The sequence below is a fragment of the Jaculus jaculus genome, chromosome 6 (assembly GCF_020740685.1).
Source record: "Jaculus jaculus isolate mJacJac1 chromosome 6, mJacJac1.mat.Y.cur, whole genome shotgun sequence".
Classification (NCBI taxonomy): Eukaryota; Metazoa; Chordata; class Mammalia; order Rodentia; family Dipodidae; genus Jaculus; species Jaculus jaculus.
The window spans coordinates 151,122,244-151,146,765 of record NC_059107.1 but is presented as its reverse complement, the minus strand read 5'-3'; the positions used below and the strand labels follow the sequence as shown (position 1 = coordinate 151,146,765).

The window sequence follows — 24,522 nt, the reverse complement described above, 5'->3', positions numbered from 1 at the left end:
CCAGCCTGAGAATACACAGTGAATTCCAGGTCAGCCTGCGCTACAGTGAGACCCTACCTCGAAAAGCCAAAAAAAAAAAAAAAAAAAACAAGAGTTACAATTCACCTATGCACGTGCCATTTCCTAAGTCCTCTGCTGCAGGTAGCATGTGACGCTGCGTGTCACACGGAAGATTCCCATCATCACCACACATGCTGGTAGCGAGACTTACATTTTTAAAAAAAAAATTATTATTATTATTTTAATTTTTATTTATGTATTTTTTCCAATTTTTTTACACCTTTTTTTATTTTTTTTTTCCTCAGGTAGGGTCTCACTCTAGCCCAGGCTGACCTGAGTGGAATTCACTATGGAGTCTCAGGGTGGCCTCGAACTCACAGCAATCCTCCTACTTCTGCCTCCTGAGTGCTGGGATTAAAGGCATGCGCCACCACACCCGGGGCCACATTTTTTTTTTTAATTAACAACTTCCATGATTATAAAAAATAGCCCATGGTAATGCCTTCCCTCCCCCCACTTTCCCCTGTGAAACTCCATTCTCCATCATTACAAAACTACAAAAATTTGTAATGAGCTTTTCAGTTTTGCTTTTCTGTAATCAGGCAGACCAATGTCATTAAGTATCACTGTGTGTGCTGGCTTTAGTTCCCTTGTTTAGACTTGCCTTATCGTATTGCAGTATAGGAATTCCATGTGGGAGACCCAGGCTCTGGAATCCCCATTTACTCCATTTACAGCAACTACGCTCTCAGCGCTTGTTTACAGGCCTTTTTCATAGAGCGCCTTCTTCACTAAGGTAGAAGCTTAATCTCCCGAGTGGAGCTCTGGGTCGCCTTGTCTTTAGCACTCACAGGAAAGCCATTCTGTGTCGTCTCACGAACTAAACAGAATCCAGCAGGTAGATGAGAGGCACCCGCGCTTTTGCTTCACTCCACAGCAGAGCCTCATACTGGTCCCAGGTGGAGCCTTCCAGTCCTCGGCACTCTTTCCTATGGTCCTTCCTGCAGTGTTGATTGACAACGGGATTTTCTTCATTTCCTTTATCACATTATCTTTTGGATATATTTTTCTTAAAGCTTTTTTTTTTTTTTCCCTCAACACAAAAAAAGCAAGTATTTTCTTTACTGGACTTTTTCATCTTTCATTTTGATGATGTGTATCTCCAAAGGACGTCTGAAGTCCTTTCATCAAGTTTAGTGAAACATTATAAAGTTCTAGCCTAACTATCACAAGGCTTTAAACATCAAAAAACGAAGGTGCCCTGTCTCCATCTCCCAGGTGATTTGGTCTAAAATGTCTTGTTAATCCTTTGTAGTAACATTAAGTTCTTCTCAGAGCTTAGAGAACAGTGTGAAATTCTCCCTTCACTGTGGAGGTTGTTAATCCGTATTTCAAATACCCCATAAGAATTAAAATTTTTTTTTTGCAAATTTCTTGTCAGATCCCGTTAGCTCCCCATCTCCTTGCTTTGCAGTAGAGGGAAGGACACACTTATACTGGGAAGAGAAGTGTTAGCTCAGCTGCTTAGCTATTCCCATGAGCTTCTCATACCGATAGTCTCAGTCTGTTTCTCATTTACAGATTTTAACAGAAACTTTATTTGGAAGGTTTTTAGACGTGTAAAGAATTGCACCAAGAGCAGTTTCCATACTCCTCCAGCCAATTTCATGTTACATTCATCTTAACATCTTTCCCCAGTATGAACACAACAGTCCGTTTTTTGCTTGTTTGTTTTTGGTTTTGGTTTTGGTTTTCAAGGTAGGCTCTCACTCTAGCCCAGGCTGACCTGGAATTCACTATGGAGTCTCAGGGTAGCCTCGAACTCACTGCAATCCTCCTACCTCTGCCTCCCAAGTGCTGGGATTAAAGGCGTGCGCCACCCAACAGTCCTAAGCAACCACAAGGAAGGAACCCCTGGGCTCCTGTTACAGTTCATCTATTTTCCCCCTGAGGCCTTGCCACCTCTGGGCTGCTCTGGTCTCCCATTCTTCCTTGGTTCTCCATCACTTGATGTGTTTGGGGAGTACTGTTCAGGGGGGTTTATACCAGCTCCCTGGACTTGGTTTGCATTGTTTCTTACAAGGACACAGGCATTGGAAAGAATATCACCCAGGTAAAAGTGCCCTCCTCAGCTTACCCCATCAGGAGGTGCCTGATTTCCACACACGGGGCATCACCGGGGATGTTAGCCTCCCCTATAAAGTGAGCACTGTGTCCACTAGCATTATGAAATCGCTGTTTGGAGTAACTATGTCTTTTCCACTCTGGAACTGGAGACAATCACTCTCCTCCCCTCAGGGGAAAAAAAGGGTAATATCTACTTATTTTATGAAGATTCCCCTCTAAAGGTTTGTCTCTTTTCCTCCATTGGTGTTTAGTTATTTTAATCATTTATTTATATCCTTATGTTTTCTTATTTTATATTTGAGGTTATAATGTAAAGCTCTTTCCACACCATTTTTTAAAATTTTAATGTATAATTTTTTTAACAACTTCCATGATTGTAAACAATATCCCATGGTAATGCCCTCCCTCCCTCCCTCCACTTTCCCCTTTGAAACTCCATTCTCTATCATGTCCCCTCCCCCTCTCAATCAATCTCTCTTTTATTTTGATGTCATCATCTTTTCCTCCTATTATGATGGTCTGGTGTAGGTAGTGTCAGGCACTGTGAGGTCATGGATATCCAGGCCATTTTGTGTCTGGAGGAGCACGTTGTAAGGAGTCCTACCCTTCCTTTGGTTCTTACATTCTTCCTGCCACCTCTTCCGCAATAGACCCTGAGCCTCAGAAGTTCACACCATTCATTTTTAAGGATCATTTTAGTTAACTATTATACTAAATAATAATAGGTAATGTACTAAAACTAGACAATAGTATGATTGGGAGAACATTTTCCCAAGCACATTTAAACCCCAGTATGAATGAACATATAAAGGTGATCATCCTCACTCCCTGCATTGACTTAGCATGGGAGCTCAGGTCACAGTCTATCAATTTCTGTCTCCTCTCCCTTCCTTCCCTTTTTTGTCTGTGCAGTGAGTGGTAAAGTGACTTGTGGTAGCTCCTAGCCAGTAAGCAGAGCCTACCCAGGCAGTGGTCAGACAGCAGTGAAAGATGCAACATAGAGCTTTCCCCTCCTGCATTTCTATAAATTCAAGAACCAAATAGAGACATCATACAAGAAAATAAATGATGAAGTTGGTCCTTTCAGGCAGTAACATAAGCTAAGGTAAGAAGTCAAAGTGGGGTAGTACCATTGATTCTGGGTCAAAGGAGAAACCCTCTCCTGGCTCTACAGAAGGGTCCTTGGCCCATCAACAGACCCGTCTAGGTGTGTTTAGGGATTGACACATTGGTCTACCTGAGTACATGTTTCTGGCAGGTTGAGCATAGCCATGGCAACCACAAGAAGAAGGCAGGGTCTGGTTCTGCTCAGGGGACCAGTGGCAGAAGGGCAGGATTCAGGAGCTGCCTCTCACAGCCTCCTAGCAGTGAGACATACGGTACACACTCTCAGGGGCGTCACCCGCGCTCAGCCACATTGACAGCGTCCCTCTGGACTCTGACCCCAGCTGCTTCTCAAGCACCCTGGTGAGATTGCTGTACTGAAGATCCCTTGCCCATCTCCACAGTGGAATCCCTCTTCTTCCTACATCAGCACCCACTGCTGGATGCTGGGGATACTCGGGGTTCTGCAAATGTGAGGAGAGACTCACCAGTTACTTCTGCAGAGATGGGCAGGGCACAGGGCTGGTTTTTATTCACCGGTCTGTGTAAAGGTCACAGTTTGAGGATTGGTGCCATTTGTATCAATCTCTATTTCCTGCACTTGGCGCTCCAGTGGGAAATCTTTTTTCCTCCCTCCTCCTCCTCTTCTTTTTCTTCTTTTTTTGAGGTAGGGTCTCACTGTAGCTCAGGCTAACCTGGAATTCACTATGTAGTCTCAGGGTGGCCTTGAACTCACAGTGATCCAACCACCTCTGCCTCTAGAGTGCTGGAATTAAAGGTGTGCACCGCCATGCCCACCTATTGGGAAATCTTCACAAGTAACAAATGCAGTTCAAATTAAATTTTACCCCCACCTTATAATAGGAAAACAACAGAAAGCCAGGGACATAAGTTAAAACATTGACCATGATGAGTAGGGCACATGGCTGGATCTGAGGGCTCGTGACCCTCCCAAGCCTTGAGCTGGGAAAAGGTGGACATTTTCCTTTTGCCACTGTTTCTTCTCCCCCAGCTCCTTCCTCCTCAATATGGGAAGAATGTGGTATAAGACAGAAGAAAAAGCAATGTGCTGCAGGGTAGGGCCTAAGCGCGTACATTCTCCAGACAACGGGGGGGGGGGGGGGGGCAAAACAACAAGTGAGTGTGTCTTTCCTGGGCAAAGATGCTTTCATTTTTCTTTTGGCCTGAAAAAGATTTTTTTTTTGGGGGGGGGGGGGCTAGGATTTGCACAAAACAAGGGACTACAGGAACCCAGCATGTGACAGGACCCAAAACTGTACCTTAGTAGAGCATTTGTTCTGCAAGAGAAGTCATAGTGTCAAGGACATCATTGATATTTAATAATGATACCTGGCATGCGTCAGGGCTGGAAAAGGAAGAGGAAGAGGGATTCAGCAGTGGGTGGAAAGAGAAATAAGCTGGAGTAGATTCCTTGGCAGTCAAAAAAAAAAAAAATTGACTGGGCCTTGCATGACACACTAAATTGGACAAAATTCAGGGATTCAATACTCTAGGCCATCTAACAGCATCACAGTAGCTTGTATGGGGCCTTCTTTGTAAAGAATATCACAACGAAAAATAAATAAATAAAAAGAATATCACATTGGAATATGTATGGCCCTGAGAGGCAAGTCACCCTTGCAGAGCATACCTCGGCGGTTTCTAGAAGTACAGTTTCCCATAGTCTAAAGTTATAGAATGGAAAAATTCAGAAATAAATTATTTATTAAGTTTTCAATTGCACACTCTTCCAAAGATCAGGAAGTCATCTTGCACCATCCTTTGTGGTCCCACTAAGAATGTGCTTCTGTCCACGGTATCCGTCCTTCATACACTACCTGCCTCCTGGTCACTTAATAGCCACCACGGTCATCAGACCCACCATTGCAGTCTTGGAGCACTTGTGTTCATGAGACCCTTGTTTTCTCTGTTAGGCCCCCCGATCATAAGTAGTGATGCACGGGGTGGGGGGAAGACCAGGGGATGAAACATAAAAGGAGCAGCTGGGGAAGGCCTCCCCATGGGCAGAATGCTACCCACACTGACAGTGTGTCCTAAGTATTCACCTCACTAACTCACATGCCAACCTCCTTTGGAGAAAGACATCCAGAAATAAGTGTTGACTAGACCTCCAGGTAGTCATTGACAATCCCACAGTCAGCTGCAATTATCCATCACCTTGTCCATCAGTGCCGAATGCCTGACCTTGACAATGTATCCCGGGGGGGAGCTGCTGCTACATCCTGGTTACAGATAAGAGGCTGTCTCTACAACACTTGGCAACTGGATACAGGCCACATCTCAGATGACAGTTGTAATGTAGGCCTATTCCCTCCTTTTCTAATTTATTTATTTTCATTTTATTTTATTTGAAAGCAAAGTGACAGAAGAGAGGCAGACAGAGAATGGATGCCATCAGGGCCTCTAGCCACTGCACATGAACTCCAGACGTGCGTCTGGCTTTATGTGGATACTTGGGAACTGAACTCAGGTCAGTAGCATTTGTAGGCAAGTGCCTTAACCACTGAGCCATCTCTCCAGCCCTGCCCACTCCCCCTCCCCAACATTCCTTTTCTATTCTGAACCTTAATCCTGAAGATGGCAAGGAAAACCAATTTGAGAAAACATTGCCCTTCTCTTTCAAATTCCATACAAGTAGATAACAGAGAGAATTTAGATCCCTCCAGGAAATAAACAACAAGCTATTTGGCCCTTTGACAACGAAAAGGGGAGCATGTTACTGCACTCCGAAGGCTGCTTGCATAGGGCTTTTATAACTGATTTACTGCGGACAGAGAGCATGTGAGGATTATTGAGAATGTCACCACCATGATTTCTATTCCTGAACCAAAGGGCAGCTACGGAATACCAACTGCCTGCCAGGGACTGTGGCACCCTGGCAGAATAGTAAGTCCTGCCTGGAAATTCTCTTTACAGAGCTGCCAGGTGCAGACATGAAGATAAATAACTATAGGTGTCCTCAATAGATTCGGTAATAGACTTAACTGCCAGGCTGAGGGACGCTTTGGACCTAGCATCTGCTTCTGATGTTGTGTCAGCTAGGCTCGCAGTGAGAATCAGAAATCCCAGGTTTTAGTGACTTCAAATAAGATGGAGATCTGAGTTTCTATTTGGCAGTCTTGGAACTAGGAACCATGGGGAGCTGCAGACATTAGTTCATAGGTCCACAGTATGCTTCCTTGCATAACTGTTTTGGAGCGTGGTAGATCGCATGGTCACCCTGAGTCACGAGACAGTCCAGGAAAGCAAAGACTCAGATCACTATGATCAGCTTGGATCGTAAGTGGATCCTGATCTGTTCATGGAGTTCTGTTAGCGATAGAAAACGGAGTGGGGAGGGTGGCCCACTTGAAGGCAATCTCCTGCCACAGGTACCCACAGAAAGTTTTGTAGTGGAGGCAAATTTGAGCTAACGCCTAAAGGACACTTGTTACATGGTACAAAAGGAGGAAGGATATTCGAGGGAGGAACTGCATTTGCAAAAAATATACACAATCATGAAAACTAAGGTCAAGTTGAAAACCAAGCTGCCATTGTAAGAGGGAACCACCTATGGGCCTGTGTCTGCCAGGCCAAACATAGGTGATACTCAGTGGGTCGTGCAGAATCCCGGGCAATCCAATACAGATACACATTCATTCAGTGCCTCTTGTCCCTGCGCTCAGAAAAGCGGAGAGAACCCGTCTTCTTGTTCACCGGGCATTTGCTCACAGGCCCTGATTGCTCAGCTCTTTTGCACCATGAATTTCTTTTATGAGCCCTCTTGGGTGTAAGTACTTCAGAGGCCCACGTTTTTGGCTGGGCTCTTTCCACAGCTTTGACCTTGCACTTAGGGCTTGGTCTACTTTTAAGCAGCTTCCATCTGCACCCTTGATGGGTGGTGAAGTTTCCCATGTCCCTTTTAGTAGCGTTGACTTCTGCTGTCTTCCCGTATGATATTTAAGTTCTCCTGGACAGCAGTCAATTTCTGACTCCAAGACTGTGCATGTCCTCAGCTCTTACAGACATTTCAGGTCTAAACTGGATCCCTCACATAGGGCCCCCATAGTGGATAGCTTCTCCAGACTACCAGACAACTGGCTACCTTCTGTCTTACCAGTGTTAGGCTGTAAGCTCAGCCACGTATCCAGGAAGCCCTCAATTTACCTGCAGCCCTGGGATCTGTCCGAAGGATAGGGGAAGGAGGCTTCACTCTGATCTGTAAATCTCATGTTCATTTCTGTAAACAGAATTATTTCTGTCTTGTTTCTCCAGCTTTCTGGCCATATAGGTTGGAAGAATTCTGAACTTCCCTCGCCCCTCCCAAAAAAAGGGCACAATGAGAATGGTACACATCTAATAGAAGTATGCTCAGAGTGAATTATTGGGCTGGAAAGATGGCTTAATGGTTAAGGACCAGGCTCAGTTCCCTAGTACCCATGTAAGCCAGTGCACAAGGTGGCATATGCACCTGGAGTTTGTTTGCACTGGCTAGAGGCCCTGTTGTGGCCCTTCTCTCCCTTCCCCTCCCCCTCCCCATATAAATATTTTTTTACAAATAGTGAATTATCTATGAGCCTGACATGGTGGCACATGCCTTTAATCCTAGCACTCAGGAGGCTAGTCATGAGTTTGAGGCCAGCCTGGATCTACAGAGTGAGTCCAGGCCAGCCTGGGCTAGAGCAAGACCATATTTTGTAAAAAGCCAAAATCAAATAAAATAAATGTTCACAACAGCATTAAGCCCATGGTAAGCATCAGCTATCTATAACCACTAATTATTTCTATTATTATGTTAGCGTACCTCAAGAAGTAAAATAAATTAGGGCAGCTTTTCATTACAGACCTTACGAATCTGCCAGTGTTCACCAGCTTGGCACGAAATCTATTTTGGGCACGTTCTCCACTATCAGTCTCAGGCAGGTGTGAAAGCTTGTCAGTAACCACCTTTTGTACCACCCGCTTGCTGCCTCTAGGCCAGCAATGATGGGTGATACTGTCCCTCAAGAGACCAAGAAGTGGCATTTCTCACCAGTGAGAGAGCAGTGATTAAAACTATCGGCAGGGGCCTCGGTCAGTAACATACTAGTCACACAGGCATGAAGGGCCCGGGTTCCCATCTCTGGTGCCTACGTAAAATCTCAGGCGCGACATCACATGCCCGCAGTCCCAGCACCAGGGACTCAGAGGAGGATGCCTAGGTCTTCATGGCTATTGAGCTTGACAGTATTGGTGAGCTTGAATTTCAGCAGGAGACCCTCAACAAGTAAACAGGAGAGCAGTTGAAGAAGGTAACTGACATCAGCCTCTCATCTCCATGGGCATAGGCACACACAGACACATGTGCTCACACAAACATACACTACACACATCATACACGTGGAAAAAAGAACGTCAGCAGCCCAAATCCTGAGTCAATGTCTCAGAATCAAGGTCATGTTTAGTGAAGGAACAGGGGTCTCAGAGACAGAATCTGGCCCTTCTCTCCCCCTCTGATATGGGATTCTGGGAGAACATTTCCTTATTCCACTTTCAGTGGTTTCTTAGCAGAGTGGCCCCACTCAGGAAAAAAAAAAAAAAAAAAAAAAAAACAACACTAAAAATTTTCTCAGAGGGACCATGTCATGCTTGTTAGGAGTTATGAGTTAGGAGGCATGATTACTCAACGCCTACCCATTTTTCCTAGCATCTGTGTCCAGTCTTTGACATTGTGACACGGCACTGTCTTCTGCAGATGTGTTGGTCTGTATTCATAGCTATCCGTGGACACATGTATGTGACCCATGGCCCTCAGGTTGGACACGCACACAAACTATCACTTCTAGAAAGAGTCATAAAATCTGATGTTCAGCTCTGCATTCACAGCCCCTAGGTCAGTGCTTGACGCATGATCACTGCTGATTTTGGTATTTGCTGAATGAATGAATGAGTTGGCAGTTAGAAAATTCTAGAGCATAAAAGAGAGACTGATCGAGAGGGGGATGGTATATAATGGAGAGTGAGTTTCAAAGGGGAAAGTGGTGGGGGGAAGGGAGGGAATTACCATGGGATATTGTTTACAGTTATGGAAGTTATCGATAAAAAAATTAAAGAAAAGAAAATTCTAGAGCAAGCCAGACCGGATATTTTATAAGACTTGATCACTAATTAGCATAGGGACTTTGGGCTCACCATCTGTAGAAGGGATAATAGAACAAACTTAGACAGTTTTGAGGATTGAATGTAATGGTAATCATGTGATATACATATGATATATATACATATACATATGTGTGTACACATACATGTTGAAAAATCCCTGGTCTAATGTCTAGCATGCTATGGATAAACTGTTGTGTTCATGTGTGGAACCAGCTGCAAGGTAATAATAGCATATTCTTAGTCCGGATGATGAAAAACCAAATTACCAGTTATCTAAACATGCCTGTGAGTGGACTCACCTGCCAGGAAGCAGTCTGGCTGCAAAGGGTTCTCAAATCCCTTTGCTTGCCAGTGGACCCCACCCTCTCCTCCTGCCTTCCCTGAACCCTGGCCTCTCCTGATACCACAGCAGCAGTGGTCTGTCATCAGCATATGAACCCGGATCACTGGGTGGATGCAGATCAGGAGTTACATGCAGGTGACAGGAGCCCTGGGCTGGACCTTAGTCCCCACCCCAGCCTGGCCCAAAGCTATCCCGGGAATTTGGGCAAGTTACCACTCCTATTCACGAACCTCACTCTTCATCTCTTTACTCTGGTCTTGGCAGTGGCAGTTAACAAACAGGATTTCTGTGTCTGGAGTTTGCAGCGGCTGGAGGACATGGAGTGCCCATTCTCTCTTTCTACCTCTCTCTCTCTCTCCCCCTCTCTATCTGCCCCTCTCTCCCCCTCTCTCAAAAATAAATAAATAAATAAAAATGTTTTCAAAAAAGGAAAGAAAAGGGACTGGAGAGATGGCTTAGCGGTTAAGGCGTTTGCCTGCAAAGCCAACGGACCCAGATTCGATTCCTCAGGACCCACCTAAGCCAGATGCACAAGGGGGCGCATGCATCTGGAGTTCGTTTGCAGTGGCTGGAGGCCCTGGTGTGCCCATTCTCTCTGTGTATATGTCCTTTCTGTCTCCATCTTTCTCCCCCACTCCCTCTCTCACAAATAACTAAAATAATAATAACTTTTTTAGAAAGGAAAGAAATAGGATTTCCAGCTGGCTTCATGCCTCAGTCTCATCCTGTGATGCACGGACAAATGCCATACAGTCCTCATGACGTGCACGGTGGGATTCAAAAGGCTTCCTTGGAGGGCTGAGTATAACAATGCCTTCAAAGTACCAGGCAGGTTTGTGCGTGGCATATTAGGACTTGCTTTCCTGGGGGTCCGTGGGCAGCCCCGGTCTCCACTGAAGCGAAGCTCGTCTGCACGGGAAGCCCAGTTTTCCTGAGCGAGAGGCATATCCACCAGCGGCGCTGCTGGCTCAGCAGTCAGCAAGTGCCAACGTCGTCTGTGGTGAAGGCATGATCCCCACTGGGTGTGAGTGGCACCAGCCCACATGCGCTTATTTTAGGACATGGCCCCGGATCTTCTTACCCCGATCTTGTCATTCTCAGTCGATGTTCCCTCTCACACCTTTGTAAATTCATAGGAGGAACACTGAACATCACTCACTCACCCCCTCCCAGAGATGCGTGCCTCCTCAGCTCTTCCATCTCCTCGGGCCTGTTCTGCTGAATGCTAAGGACTTGCTCCAGTACTCTGGGCTACGTGGTGGCCAGAGGGAGAAAGGAGGCAAGACCAGAGCCAGGCAGGCTAAATGTCCCATGTCTGAGGACAAAGGGAGCCGCAGGCGTGGAGTCGCCCTGGTCTGCGGGCACATGGGCATTCATTCAACCCTGTGCACTTTTTGTCAGACTCATGACTTCTCACCTTGCACTGGAGGAGGCTTGCATTCCAAGAAGGGAACGGCGCTGCCTGAGAGCACACAGCTAGGACGGTGTGCATTTGGGATCAAACCACAGCTGGGTCACAGCCCTTGCTCGGGGGGGCTGTAAGGTACCATTGGTGATGGTTGCACACACATTTCCTGTGATTCAGCATGACAGAGGAGCGGGAGACCTGACTTTTCAGAGCAGCCAGGGTGAAAGGGAGGCATCAGTGCACATCCTCAAAAGGAAGACAGTGGGAATGAGCCCTCCCGACTGCGCGCTGTCCCCGACCTGCAGGCGGAACATAACCTGCAGGCAGTGACTGAGCTGTGTACCCCAACTCCTTTCCTCAGGGTCTGTATCTGTTCAAAGCCATAGCCTGGGTGGCTTACAACCAACAGACATTTATTCCTCACCATCCCAGTGGCTTGGAAAACCAAGGTGACAATATGGGCAGATTCAATATCTATTAAGGTACCACTCCTTGGTCCACAGATAGTCATGATGTTCCCCGTGGTGGAAAGGGCTAGGCTGCTCTTGAACAAGGGCACTATCCATGGGGCCTGGCGACCTCAAAAGGTCCTGTCTCCTGATACGGTCATTTTGGAAGTGAACTTTAGCATGTGATTTCAGGGAGGACATAAATACCTAATATACTTTTCCAGGCCCTAAGAGTGAGGGTGTGGGAAGGCTACAGAGGGGGAAGGAAGGAAGAGCTATTTTGTTTCTTCTGCCATCAAAGCTAAGAAAGGGAAATTGCAAAAGCCCAGTTGTTCCTGTTCTGTTCAGGCACAGAAGGAAGACCGCAGGCTTTGGGGCTGGGCAGACGGACTTCTCCAGCCAGGTGGTAACAGTCTGTGTTCCGAACACAGGCCTTTCAGATCCAAAAGTCAGCCCAGCTCAGCACCCTGCTTCCCTCGCACCCTGGCCTCCCAGGCACCAGCTGCAACAGGGTCCTCCCCACGTGCCTCCTCTCGGTTCCGCACCCTCAGGAACATGGTGTCCGTCCTCTGAGCCCGGCACCAGCATCTTCCTCGCTGCTTCTCCGTCAGTATCCCAGTGTTGTCCTTTCCTCCTTGAGCCCCCTGTTTGTGGACCCAACTCTGCGAAGGGTGGGCTCCTGGATCAGGTGCCTCGGGACGTCTCCCAACCTCATGCAGTGTAGGAACCTAATGGTCAGACCTAGTGTTTTGCACGCACGTATCCTAGGCCACACTTGCACGTGTAAGCTTGCTCATTTTTCACAACCGCTCTGTGAGACTATGTCACTCAGAGCCCTGGCCGGAGGCAGACACAATGCTAATTATTGGAGTACAGAACTTGCTCTTTAGAAGTGGTAACCAGGCCCTCACTTCCGTAGCACATGTAGTACAAATAAAAATAAAATAAATAAAAAATCCAGAAGTGGTAACTGGAAATAAAGTGCTCAGTTGGGCCCCAAATACAGCATAATGGAACAGTTAACACCCCTAGAGCTTGAGAAGAAGAGGGAGGAGGTGGGGAGGGTTAAAATTCGCACCCCCAGAGTGGGCTCACCAGCTAAGTGTCTCAGGCAATGGCTTCGAGCAGAGGAGCAAGGACCACGAGGCTTGTTCTTTTTAATTTTCCTTATTGGGAACTTTATTGTAAGACCATTTTGCATATTAGTCATATTCCCACCGGGTTATACTCTTATGTTTCCAACCCGCACCCACATTCCACCAAGGGCTCACGCCGTCTTTCCCGTCATCATGTAGCTTCCCCTCGAGACTGTAAGGCAAGATAAAAACACTACTCTTTGGGTGGATGCTCCATCCCAGAAACAAGAAGGTGACTGTAACAGGAAGGAAGGAGTGAAGCAGACAGGGAGAGAGGGAGGGATGCAGGGAGAGAAGGATGGAGGGACAGAGGGAGGGAGGGGGAAGGAAGGAAGGAAAGTAAGAAGGAAGGGAGGGAGGGAGGAAGGGAGGAAGGAAGGAAGGAAGCAGAGGGAGGGAGGAGAGGAGGGAGAAAGGAAGGGAGGGGAGAAGGAATGCAGGAGAGGGAGGAGGGAGGGAAGGAAGGGAGGAAGGAAGGGAGGGAGAAAGGAAGGGAGGAGGGAAAGAAGGGAGGAAGGAAGGTAAGAAGGAAGGAAGGGATGGAGGGAGGAAGGAAGGAAGGAGGGTGAGGGAGAGAGGGGAGGGAAGGAAGGAAGGGAGGAAGGAAAAAAAGAATGGAGGAAGGAAAAAGGGAGGCAGGAAGGAAGGGAGGGAGGGAGACAGGAAGGGAAGAAGGAAGGAAGGAAGGAAGGCAGGAAGCCTAGCCCTCCACCAGGCCGCAGCTGCGTCCTCTGAGGCCTCCCTGCCGCCCTGCAGGTGATCCACTGGAACTCGCCCAAGAAGCTGCGCGTGAAGAACAAGCACGTGGAGTTCTTCCGCAACCTCTACCTGACCTTCCTGGAGTACGACGGCAACCTGCTGCGGCGGGAGCTCTTCGGCTGCCCCAGCGAGGCCGACGTCAACAGCGAGAACGTAAGTGCCGCGGGGGAGACACGGGCACTGGGGCCCCCACTGCCCTGCTCAGGAGCCCGCGATGAGCTCTGCGTGGCTCCAGGTCGGGACTGCAGAACAGCGAGTCTCCTGGCGCTGGGACCGATGGCCTAGAGGCCAGGTCAGCTGGCCGCTTCCCGTGGGTCACTGTGGGCTCAGGAGGGGCATTCAGCCCGGCCTGGGAGACCAGAGCGAATTTGCGAGCAGAACGAGTTACCAGATGTCTGTGGCCAAAAAAAAAATAAACAACACTCCCAAGTCTTTGTGCAGGCAGAATCTGCTTGGAGTCCAGGATTCATGTTGGTCGGTGCCTGGGGTGGCAGACAAGGAGATTTCCACGGGGACCGGTCCTTCCAGGGCCCACGTCGGCAAGGAGAGTGTTGAGTGTAAAGTCATGGGTGTAACTACCGGCTGCTCTGTTTTCCTGTGTCTTTGCTATATCTAGTTCTTTCACATGTTATAGCTCATTTGATGCTCACTGAATCCTTCTCTTTTACAGTCCAAAAAAAAAACCTGAGGCACAGAGAGGATAAACGGGTTACCTGTGGTCACACAGGAAGCAAGTAGTCCCACTGTGACCAGCACTGACCCCTCAGCATAGGGGCAAGATGCCCTGTAGCTCGGGCAGTGCGACGCAACAGGCTAACGTGGTTTTGGCTCTCCCTTCCTTCCAATCACTACCTGCGCGGAGTCAAACGGGGCACTCCACGTCTGTGTTTCTCTTATCTTCTCAACTCTTACCAGGCGCAGCCAATGACAGCCCAGTGTCCACCCTGTGCGATGTTCAGTGAGAACTTGCCCTCTGCTCTCTCCTTGACCTTTGGTGTGCAGTACAGAAGTAACTGTCGCCCTCACCGGGTCTACAGACAGGCAGAGTGTCTTCCCCTCACTCTGAGCAGCGCGTAGCAGTAGATGAGGAAGGACAGTGGTCTCGGCTCTGAGTACATGTCTTCCAGTGAGAGTCACCACTGGTCAGTCAACACACACTGTCAGGAAACGTGATCTGCTAGGAAAGAGTACTACAGCCGGGCGTGGTGGCACACGCCTTTCATCCCAGCACACGGGAGGCAGAGGTAGGCGGATCATCGTATATTCAAGGCCACCCTGAGACTACATAGTGAATTCCAGGTCAGCCTGGGTTAGAGTGAGACCCTACCTTGAAAATCCGAAGGGAAAAAAAAAAAAAAGAGGTACTACGGTGATGGTTAGAGAGAAGGCTGGCTTCACAGTGTTTGGATGAGGAGATGAAGGTTTACTGTGAAACCTGGAAGATATGAAAAAGCCCACTGCAGAGAAAGTAAAGTGCACTCCAGGTGGAGGATGTGGTGGGTTTGAAGGCCCTCAAGCAGAATAGGGTGTGAGGAAGGAACAGGATGAACAGGATGGCCAGTGTGCCCAGTGTGGGGGAGGAGAATGCTGTACACAGGAGCCAGGTGAGTGGATTTGTAAGCTGGCTAAAGAAGCTATTGTAAACTGGGTTATGGGCCAGAGAGCGGTTAAGGCACTTGCCTGCAAAGCCTAAGGACCCATGTTCTACCCTCCAGATCCCACGTTAGCCAGACACACAAAGGTGAGACAAATGCAAGGTCACACTTGCCCACTAGGTGGCAGAATCGTCTGGAGTTTGGTTTCAATGGCTGAGGCCCCAGCATGCCAATTCTGTCTCTTCTCTCTCTCTCTAAAGAAAGAGAAAGATGGGCTGGAGAGATGGCTTAGCGGTTAAGCACTTGCCTGTGAAGCCTAAGGACCCCAGTTCGAGGCTTGACTCCCCAGGTCCCATGTTAGCCAGATGCACAAGGTGGCGCACACATCTGGAGTCTGTTTGCAGTGGCTGGAGGCCCTAGAGTGCCCATTCTCTCTCTCTGTTTCTCTCTCTCTCTCTCTCTGCCTCTTTCTCTCTCTGTCTGTCTGTCACTCTTAAATAATAAATAAGTAACTTTAAAAAAAGAGAAAGAAAGAAGGAAGGAAGGAAGAAAAGAAAGAAAGGCTGAGTTATAAAATATTCCAATCTGAATTCTTCCCTGGGATTGACATGTGTTTTTATAACTTATCTTCCTTGTCACTAGAAGTCTTTTAGACTTCCTGTGCAGAGTTGGCAGGCACACGCTCACCTAGATTTGATGAGGTGACTCTGGTCACACAGCCACCACTGCTCTCCGAGGCAGTGAAGTCACCCTCAGGGCCGTCTCCGTGTGCACCCTTCACCGCTGGCCACAGCGAAGGAAAGCCCAGTAAGCTCTTGAACACCGTGTCTTCTGAGAAACCCTCGGAGGGTTTGACCCCGGCTGCCTTCCTCCAATTGTCCCTCCAGTCCGCTCTGCTCACATCAGTGTTTGTCCTCGCCATCCATATTTGAGTGCAAACGTTCAAAAATTCCTCTCCACTCATTTCCCCTGTGGAGAGTGGGCTCTGCAGAAGGGAGCTGGCCATCTGACCATCCTCCACATCTCTGGGTTTCCGGGGTGCACTGCTCCACGCCACCTTGCAGGGTCCTGAGGTGGACATTAGAGACTGACCTCCATCTGCACATGTACAGGGCCACCTCACGATTCTCAGAGAGGCTGAGAAGAAATCTGTCCCTGTCTGGTTGGGGGGAAGGAGGAGTTTGGAAGAGACATAGCTTATTCCATCATTGAGCAGTCAATTCTCACCCTGATGACACTGCATCTCCTCTCCCCGCCCTGCTCCCCACTGAGCTTGCAGGCTGGCCACTCCACCAGCTGGAGCACCCTGTCCCTGCCAGGAGATGTTTAAATATCCCCCATGTGGCCTTAGCAGAAAGTTCCCCTGATCCCACCAGCATAATCCTTTAAGTAAGTAAACCTTCTTTAAGTCACTTTCTGTGACCATCTGTAATTACCTTGCTTGTTTATTTGGTTCCTAGGTGGGCTTTTTTTTTTTTTTTTTTGGCATGTGTCTGTATGTATGGTATGGGTATGGGTACACACGTGTGCATGTGGAGGCCAGAGGTTGACATGGGATGTACTGCTCAATTGTTGAAATAGGGTTTCTCACTCGAGCCCAGAGCTTGCTGTGTCCGCTAGTGTAGCTAGCCAGCTTGCTCCTAAGATCCCTTCTCTGAACTCCCAGCCACGAGGATTTCAGTGGGATTACAGGAGGCCACCACCTCCACCCAGCATGTACGTGAATCCTGGGGAGCAGAGCTCGTTCCTCATGCTTGCAAGGAAAGTGCTTTTATCCACTGGGCCATCACACAAGCACAGCTTCCTAGTTGTTTCCTCCAAATATAAGGTTCCTAGTTTGGAGAGTTTGGGTCACACACACACCCCTAGTTCTCCTAGAACAGAAGCAGGCACGGGATCAATGTCCGATGGACAAATGTGCTGAGCAACTGTGAGAGAAGAATGAAGCACAAGGGAGGGAAGGGAGGTGTGGGTGGAGGCAGCGTGCTGGTGGCTCGTGTTTTAGGTTTGATGGCGTAGCACTTTGGGAGCCCCGCAGGGGACACAGCTGCGGTCACATGGATAATGAGGAGACGCTTAAGGATTTTTAAGGCACAGTCATATTTACATTTGAGAAAAGTTAGCACAGAAAACAGAATAAAAGGGGGCAGGAAAACCACTTAGGCCATACTCCAGCCCAGGCTGAGGTGACAGTGAGCCCCAACCTTGGGCCGCAGCGGCAGTGATGAACTCAGATGGACTCTTCTGTAGGTTCTGAGGACAGGTCTCTGTGCCTCGCCAGCCAGGTGCCTCTGCTGGTGAAATCACAGGTGGGATCAGCACTCAGCGGCAGCAGAGACTGCACGGGGAGCCAGTCGGGATGTTGAGCTTTGTGGAACCCGGCTTTCGGGACCCCGTCACCTGGTCCTCCACAGCACAGCAAGGTCACTGTGAACACAGCCGTAAGGAAAGAGTTACATCCACGGTCCCTGCCAAAGTTGATGCTCCCAGCTCTGTGGGAGGAGCCTTCAGAGCTGACACAATGTGGAGATGACAGTGAGTGTGGGGGTCGCCACGTGAGTGCCCACTTTACTGTGCCTCGAGTTCCAGGTGGGAACGGGTCTCATGGCAGACTACAGGCCTCAGGACTCACTCACCCACCCAGCAGATGCTTACTTCTGCTCCAACCATGGGGATGGTGATGCGGCATGAAGCTCTGTAGAGTGAAACCAGCCTCTCTCCCCCAGCCTTCTGGGGGATATAGACAGGCGTGTGGTTGTCACCCATGCAGACAAGAGCAATCACGGCAGCACATGAGGGGAAGGAGGCACTTTCACAGCACTAGAAGATAGAGATGTTCCCAGAGACGTCCTGGAGGATGTGAAGTTCTCTCTCTCTCACTCACTTTCCTCTCTCCTCATTCTCATTCTCTCTCTCTCTCACTCACTTTCTCTTTCTCTCCTTCCCTCTCTCCTTCTCTCTCCCCCCACTGTTTGTTCTACTGAGGATTGAACCTCAGTAGTGATTGTGCATGCTAGGTAGGTACTCTACCACACCCTAGCCCCCACCTCCGAGACATGGTTTTTCTAAGTTGCCCAAACTGGCCTTGACCCCTATAGCCCAGGCTGGATGTGAACTTGCACTTTACTTGTCTCTGTAGTCCCAGTGCTAGGGCAGCTGGACTACACTGCCAGACATGGCCAGGAAGTGAGATCTGAAGGCTGAACACACAGGAGTGAGGGATCCAGAGGGTGAACTTAGGGGGAAGGGACAGTGGGGACCAGATGTGAATTCAGGTATAATGTGTTCAGGGGAGTTCCAGGGCCTCAGGCCCACATTCATGTCTGCATTGCCGTTTCTTCATGGGGGGTCATGATATAATGATGATAAGAGTATGAACTCTCTGTAGATGGGCAACAGATCCACACAACCTCAGAGAAATCCCCAAAATGCTCCAAGCCTCAGCTTTACCATCCGATCATTGAGGACAGGAATGCCTTTGTCACAGATGTGGAATCATCCGAGAAGAAGGCTTAGTATACATGAGAAACTCTATATTCGTGGATATGCATTTTTTTCCACAAACCTGAATGATCTTTCACTCTATAAATAGATTACAGGTTGTACTAGCCGTTCTAGAGTGGTGGGGTAGGAGATTTCCCTTGGAAATCTCATCTGTGAAACATGGGAAACTGTGTCACCTTTGCTTAGGATCAGGCAATGCTCCCAAGTAGGAGATTCATGGTAGGAAGAATTGGCCATTTGGGACTGGAGAGATGGCTTAGTGGTTAAAGTGCTTGCCAGTGAATCCCGAGGACCCAGGTTTGATTCCCCAGTACCCACATAAGCCAGATGCACAAGGTGGTACATAAATTTGGAGTTCATTTGCAGTAACTGGAAGACCTGGAGGGCCCATCCTCTCTTTCTATCTGCCTGGTTCTCTGTCTCATAAATACGAAAATAATATTTTTAAAACGAATTGGCCATTTGGTTGGTCCTACTTCTAAAAATAAAAATAGTCAGAGGTTTGCCTCTTTAATGAGGAGCAGGATCCATACATCCAAGAGCCTCCAACCAGGGCTCTTCTTTTAACCACAGTTTTGGAGATAACGTGCTCACATGAAGGGTGTTGTAGGAGAGCAGCTAATGGCACACAACCACTGCTATCCCGTAGTTTGAGCATCTGTCTCTGGAGTCAGTGGGTTCATTTATGCGTAAGCACTTCCTATGCACCGGTTATTATGATTAAGTAACTGGAGTGGGGAGGAAGGTAAGAATTCTATACATCATCATCCCCCTTCCTCTTCCTGTGCCACACATCCTTCAGGCATATCCAGGAACCCTGGTGCTCCCAGAACACCACAGGACAGCTACAAATGTTTTCCAAACCCTTTCCCATTCTGACATCCATCTCTAGCATCCCTGATAGGTTTGAGACAGTGCTGGAGTACCCGCAAAGCCAGGGAGCTCACCAGCTCCGAGGCAGTTCCCTCTGTTGTTGGTCACCACAATTCTCCATCCAGTCTACTTGAAATTAGCCCCTACGTAATGAGCCCATTCACCCGAGTCTTGTTCTCCAGAGCAATGAAAAGGGAAGATACCCACTCTGCAACTGACAGCTCAACCTAGCACTGAGCACAGAAGGTCTCCCTACGGCTGATTGCCCCCAAAATGTGGCTGTCCCCAAGCATCATGCTGGCAGAGTGAGGCTCTAGTCATTGGAGGCTGCCGATGTTGAAGGCAGTTCACATTGCTGGGAGAGGAGCGGGTTTGTTTTCAGACTTACAGAGCTGGTGGAAGAAGCCAGCCTCCTTTCACACACCCAAGCAGAGAGACCACCGGACAACCAGCCCCACGAAGCAGACAGCCAGAGGTCAAACTGCTCTCTGAACACACCTTTGGGCTGGACCAGAGATCTGCCCCCCAAACACACTTTAGTACTGGGCCCCAGGATCCACCCCCCTCCCAATTCATACCTCTTCAAGCTGGCTGCCGGAGACTTAAGCAGGAAGCTTAACCTCGGGGTGGGTGGACATAGCCTGAGACACCACATTTCCCCCATCCCTGCAGTGACTGAGATCCCCACAATGAATACCAAGAACCCCACCCAAGACCCTCAGAAGAATTGAAGTGGGGGAAAAAGGGATCTCTGTGTGCAACCTTTTTACCAAAAAAAAAAAAAAAAAAAAAAATCAATAAAAATACCTAAAGCAATGGGGGACATATATCCACATTTAAACCACCACATAGTTTCTAATGCAAACCCACAGAAAGATATAGATAGGTATAATCAGATTAGATGAGAACCTTGCTAGTGCCCATCCATTAGTAACCAGAGCAGATGGAACCCATTTTGTCATGTTTTTAATGACAAATGTTGTACAGAATAGGTCAAGAAGGGCAGAGGGATGACCAGAGGAAAGACGCCATTTATCCAGGCAGGAAATGGCCTGGAACCACTGACTCCTCATTTTGTGGATTCCTCTCTGACAGCTGTCGCTTTCAGTTCATCAGCCCCCAGAACAACCCTTCCATGACAGGCAAAAAAAAAAAAAAAAAAAGCCTAAGTACATAAAGATATTTGAGTCAGAGAGACTTTGTAGTGAAGGAATTACTTATATTTGTTCTGCTAACAGTGAATTATGAAACATCCTACATCTACAGTGTGGAAAAAAAGACAGCAAAGAGTAGGCATCAGTAACTTTGGACTTTTTATGGACTTGCAGTCAGCAGTCAGCATGTGCAGATCAGAGCTTCCTTGTGCTGTGGTCACAGAAGACATTACTAATTGATGACTGCACTCTGTCCACCTGGGCCCAGGCCCACACTCTCGCCAGCATTCTGGGTCATTGGTCCCAAACCCGTAGTGGTGGCGTGAGCAGGAAAGCCCACTGTACATGCTTGGGCTGCGGCATTGTTAGTCACTCAGGTCTCTCTGGCATTGTAACAACTCATTGTGCTTTTGTGAGAGAGAGAGAGAGAGAGAGAGAGAGACAGAGAGAGAGAGGGTGCTTTCTCTACTTGCTGCTAGCCTGTGGGACCTGGGGACTTCCTGTGACGGGGAAAGAGAAGGGGAAATATAGCTGTGACCGTCACACTCTGGGAAGAGGCCACAGGAGTGACTTTCACAGAAACCAGAACGCTCTGCAGAAAGCTTGCTCTAAGCCACGTGACTCCTAAAGGCTGGGGGAGCAGCCTCTGCCACCAGGGATGCCTAATTCTCAAGTCCCAAGAGCAGGGCTGTGTGCCCAGAGTCTCGAGGCAGCTACAGATTTAGAACTGATACAATAACAAGGGGTCGCTTGGTGACTCTCCTACTTCACCATTCTTGCTCCTTCTCGAACCCTGAAAGAATATTTATTTCCATTTGTGGGGGAAGAAACAGAGGCTCAGATAGTTTATGGTCACGGAGCAGATCAGAGGCGGAGCGGGGGGTGATACCGAGTCCTGATTCACCATTAACCGGTCTCCCTACGACTATCAGAAACATTCCTCTATCTCAAGTTGCCATTGCCACCCCTCAGCATGCCCTTTCTGCCACCATCCTTCCTTTATTTGTTTTTTTTTTTTTTTCTTCATAGCAGCTGCACCTGTCGGCACTGCCAGGCACAGGCTGGAGCCTTCAGGACACAGGCCTGAGCTGCCAGGGCTACAGGAGGCCACTCCCTCTCCCAGCCCAGCTCACCTAAACTTAGGCTTTGCCCTGTGACCTTTATCCAGTTGCCTAGGAAACTCCTTGTTGGTCAGCAGCCTTCACACAGCCCATCCCCCTGAGACCCTTTTCCCGCCGCTATGTAGATCATCTGACTCTCTCCCTAAATGCTGGAAGGACCATCCCTAGGCATCGGCTAACAACCTTTGAACCAACCCATCCTCTTTGGACCCTTTTCCTTCTCTCAACTGTTCATAAACCCATTTCCCTAATAAATATATGAGCTGTTCACAGAGACTGCCTCCCAAAAGTGGTTCTTTCATTGCAGCCACTGCAGTTGTGTGGATGCCTTCGGGGAACCACAGCCCCCAAGGATCCAAGGACCCACATGCACCCATCAGTATTTTCATGACCTCAGTTTTGTTGATTATTCACCAATAAATCTATAGCTATCTATACCCAACTATATCTATCCATATCAATGATTGCCTGCCACCCACCTGCTTCTTGATCAGTAAATTTTGTATGTGTGTGCCCAGAAAAATCCTTGGATGTGGAACCAGGAAATGTGGCCCCAGATCAATGATTTTTGGTACAACCCTAGCTTTCTGACAACCCTGGTTTTTCTCATCTGTAAAATGGACATTAAATTAATCCATCCAGGCTGCATATAGAGGGCTGGGGGTTGAGGTGTTTAGTGTACCAATACCATAGATATCTATATCTATATCTATCTATCTATCTATCTATCTAGAAAACAAGAAAGTGGAAGCATCCCATCCCTGTGGCTCCATCAGGAGTTAAAAATAAGACACATATAAACAGATTCTACAAACCCTTTATGGCATTATTCTGTACTGCTCTGCCAGGGAACAGATGGCTGTGTGAGAACAGCTGTATCCCAGAGAAATCCCAGAGGAAAACCAGAATGCGCTGCTGCACAAGCTGCATGTCACCCAGTCTTTAATCACACTTGGACAGTAGAGCCCATGGGGGACAGGACCCAGATTCCGAGGCAGAATGTTCAAGGCTACCCACCAATGACTCTCTGTAGGTTTATTAAGCTCCAGAGTGCCGAGATTCGTTCACAGCATGGCCTAGGAGGCCCAGGGCAGGGATGGAGAGGAGAGATGAGGAGCCCAGGGGCAAGAGCTGTAGTGAGTAGGTACCTAGGCACGGGGTTGCCCCTGTGTGTGGCTGCCTGGCTCCTCCCATCTCCAACTTGCACAGGGCCCACATTCCCCCTCCCCCCCAGATCATCCATGCACACTTGTCAGGTGGTCTTCGTAGTAGCTCTCCCCCCTTCTCCTTTTGGCTGAATCTTTCTCCTATAAGTGACCTCTCCTGTGTGTGCCATAGCTAAGAGACTCTGGAGCAAGTGTGCCGTGGAAACTCTGTGGGACTTCAGGCAATCTAGTTAAAAATTCCTATAACTCTCCTGTAAAGTGGAATCGGTGACTCCTGCTTGATAGACCTAACAGTAAAGTAAAAGTAAAGACAAGTGGGCTGGTGGCGGAGACCCATGTGGCACCTAGGACTCATACCCCCAACACAAGTGGTGTCCATGGTTTGATCACCCTGTGTTAAATTACTGACTGGCTTCTTCACCTCTCCTTCGAAACTGTAGGGTCAGTTGAAGTGCTGATGCTGGGGTTTGGGGTTCATTCCTAGCATAGAGATTGACATGAAATAAGAGCCCCTTGATGGCGTGAGGTGTAGGAATTACTATGGGTTACCTGGGAGAGAGGAGACCGTGCCTCTTTCTTCTCTGTCCCCTTCAGGTACAGTCAAGGCCGGCAGAACCCCTCCGAGCACACCTTGAAAGCAACCTCCCCCTCCCAGGAAGAAATGAAGGTGGCTCACACTTTAGTTTCCTGCATAAAAAAATAACAATAATTGCTCTGGGTTCTTAGAACTTGTTTATTAATACACATAGCAGGTAACAGTGAGCTAGCGATCTTTCTCTACCTGTCTGTGTGGTTTAATAAGAATGTAACTACTTCATGGAAACAGTAGGGATGAGATTTCAGGAGATGAGAGCCGAGCCACAGTCTCTGTGAGCACTTCTCTGGTGTCATACCTTTTACCTGAGGGCAACTAGGCCCATTCTAACTATCTCATACAGGGGTTGGGGAAGAACTAATGAAACAGTGGATGTAAAGTTAAAAAGCCAAGTGATTTGAATATATACGGAATATTCCTGAGTCTCAACTTTCCTAACAGAACTTGTATTTATTGTTCCAAGACATCCAAAGGACAGGATTCACCAAAAGAAATAAACAGGTGGCCTCTGAGATTCCTTAGTTGATCCGCTGAATTATGTTTGCATTGCTGAGTGTTTAGAAGAAGAGCCCAGGTGTGTCTGTTAAGGGCCCCACAAGTGGTTGTAACATGGCCCAGCATGCTGGAGAGAAAATCCAAGTGGATGTTTGTGATTGGCAGGCGGCTCTTCTCTAGGCTCAAGGACCAGACTCCTCCCTTCTTGTGTCTCTGGTCTCCATGAAGCTCTGGGCTCCACTGCTGGATTCTGTGCGCGAGTGAGAACTAAAAGTGGTAACCATGAGAGCCCAAGTCTGCCCAAATGCCATGCACTACAGCCTTAGCCAGCCTTGCCAGGGAGGCTGCATATGCATATGGTGCTCAGGAAGAGACAGTGTGGACACTTGGTGAGCACAGGATGTCTCTGATGCTTGAAAGAATGTACCCAACAAGTTCTCCACAGCCGTTACCAGATCTGAGTCCATCTGCTCACCACTTGGAAGCCAGTACTTGGGAGATGAGATGGGGAAAGGAATCTGATTTATCCAAAGGCTGACCCTGATAAACTGA

General features: G+C 48.2%; 1 protein-coding gene across 3 annotated transcripts in view; it reads left to right on the top strand.

The window, feature by feature from the left end:
• The window catches only part of Large1 (LARGE xylosyl- and glucuronyltransferase 1), a 576,767-nt gene that overhangs the window by 502,823 nt on the left and 49,422 nt on the right, over window positions 1-24,522 (top strand). For all 3 annotated transcript variants that reach the window (XM_045152294.1, XM_045152293.1, XM_045152295.1), the window contains exon 10: window positions 13,465-13,620. In XM_045152294.1, the coding sequence (XP_045008229.1) occupies window positions 13,465-13,620 (156 nt within the window). The remainder of the gene's footprint in view (window positions 1-13,464; window positions 13,621-24,522) is intronic.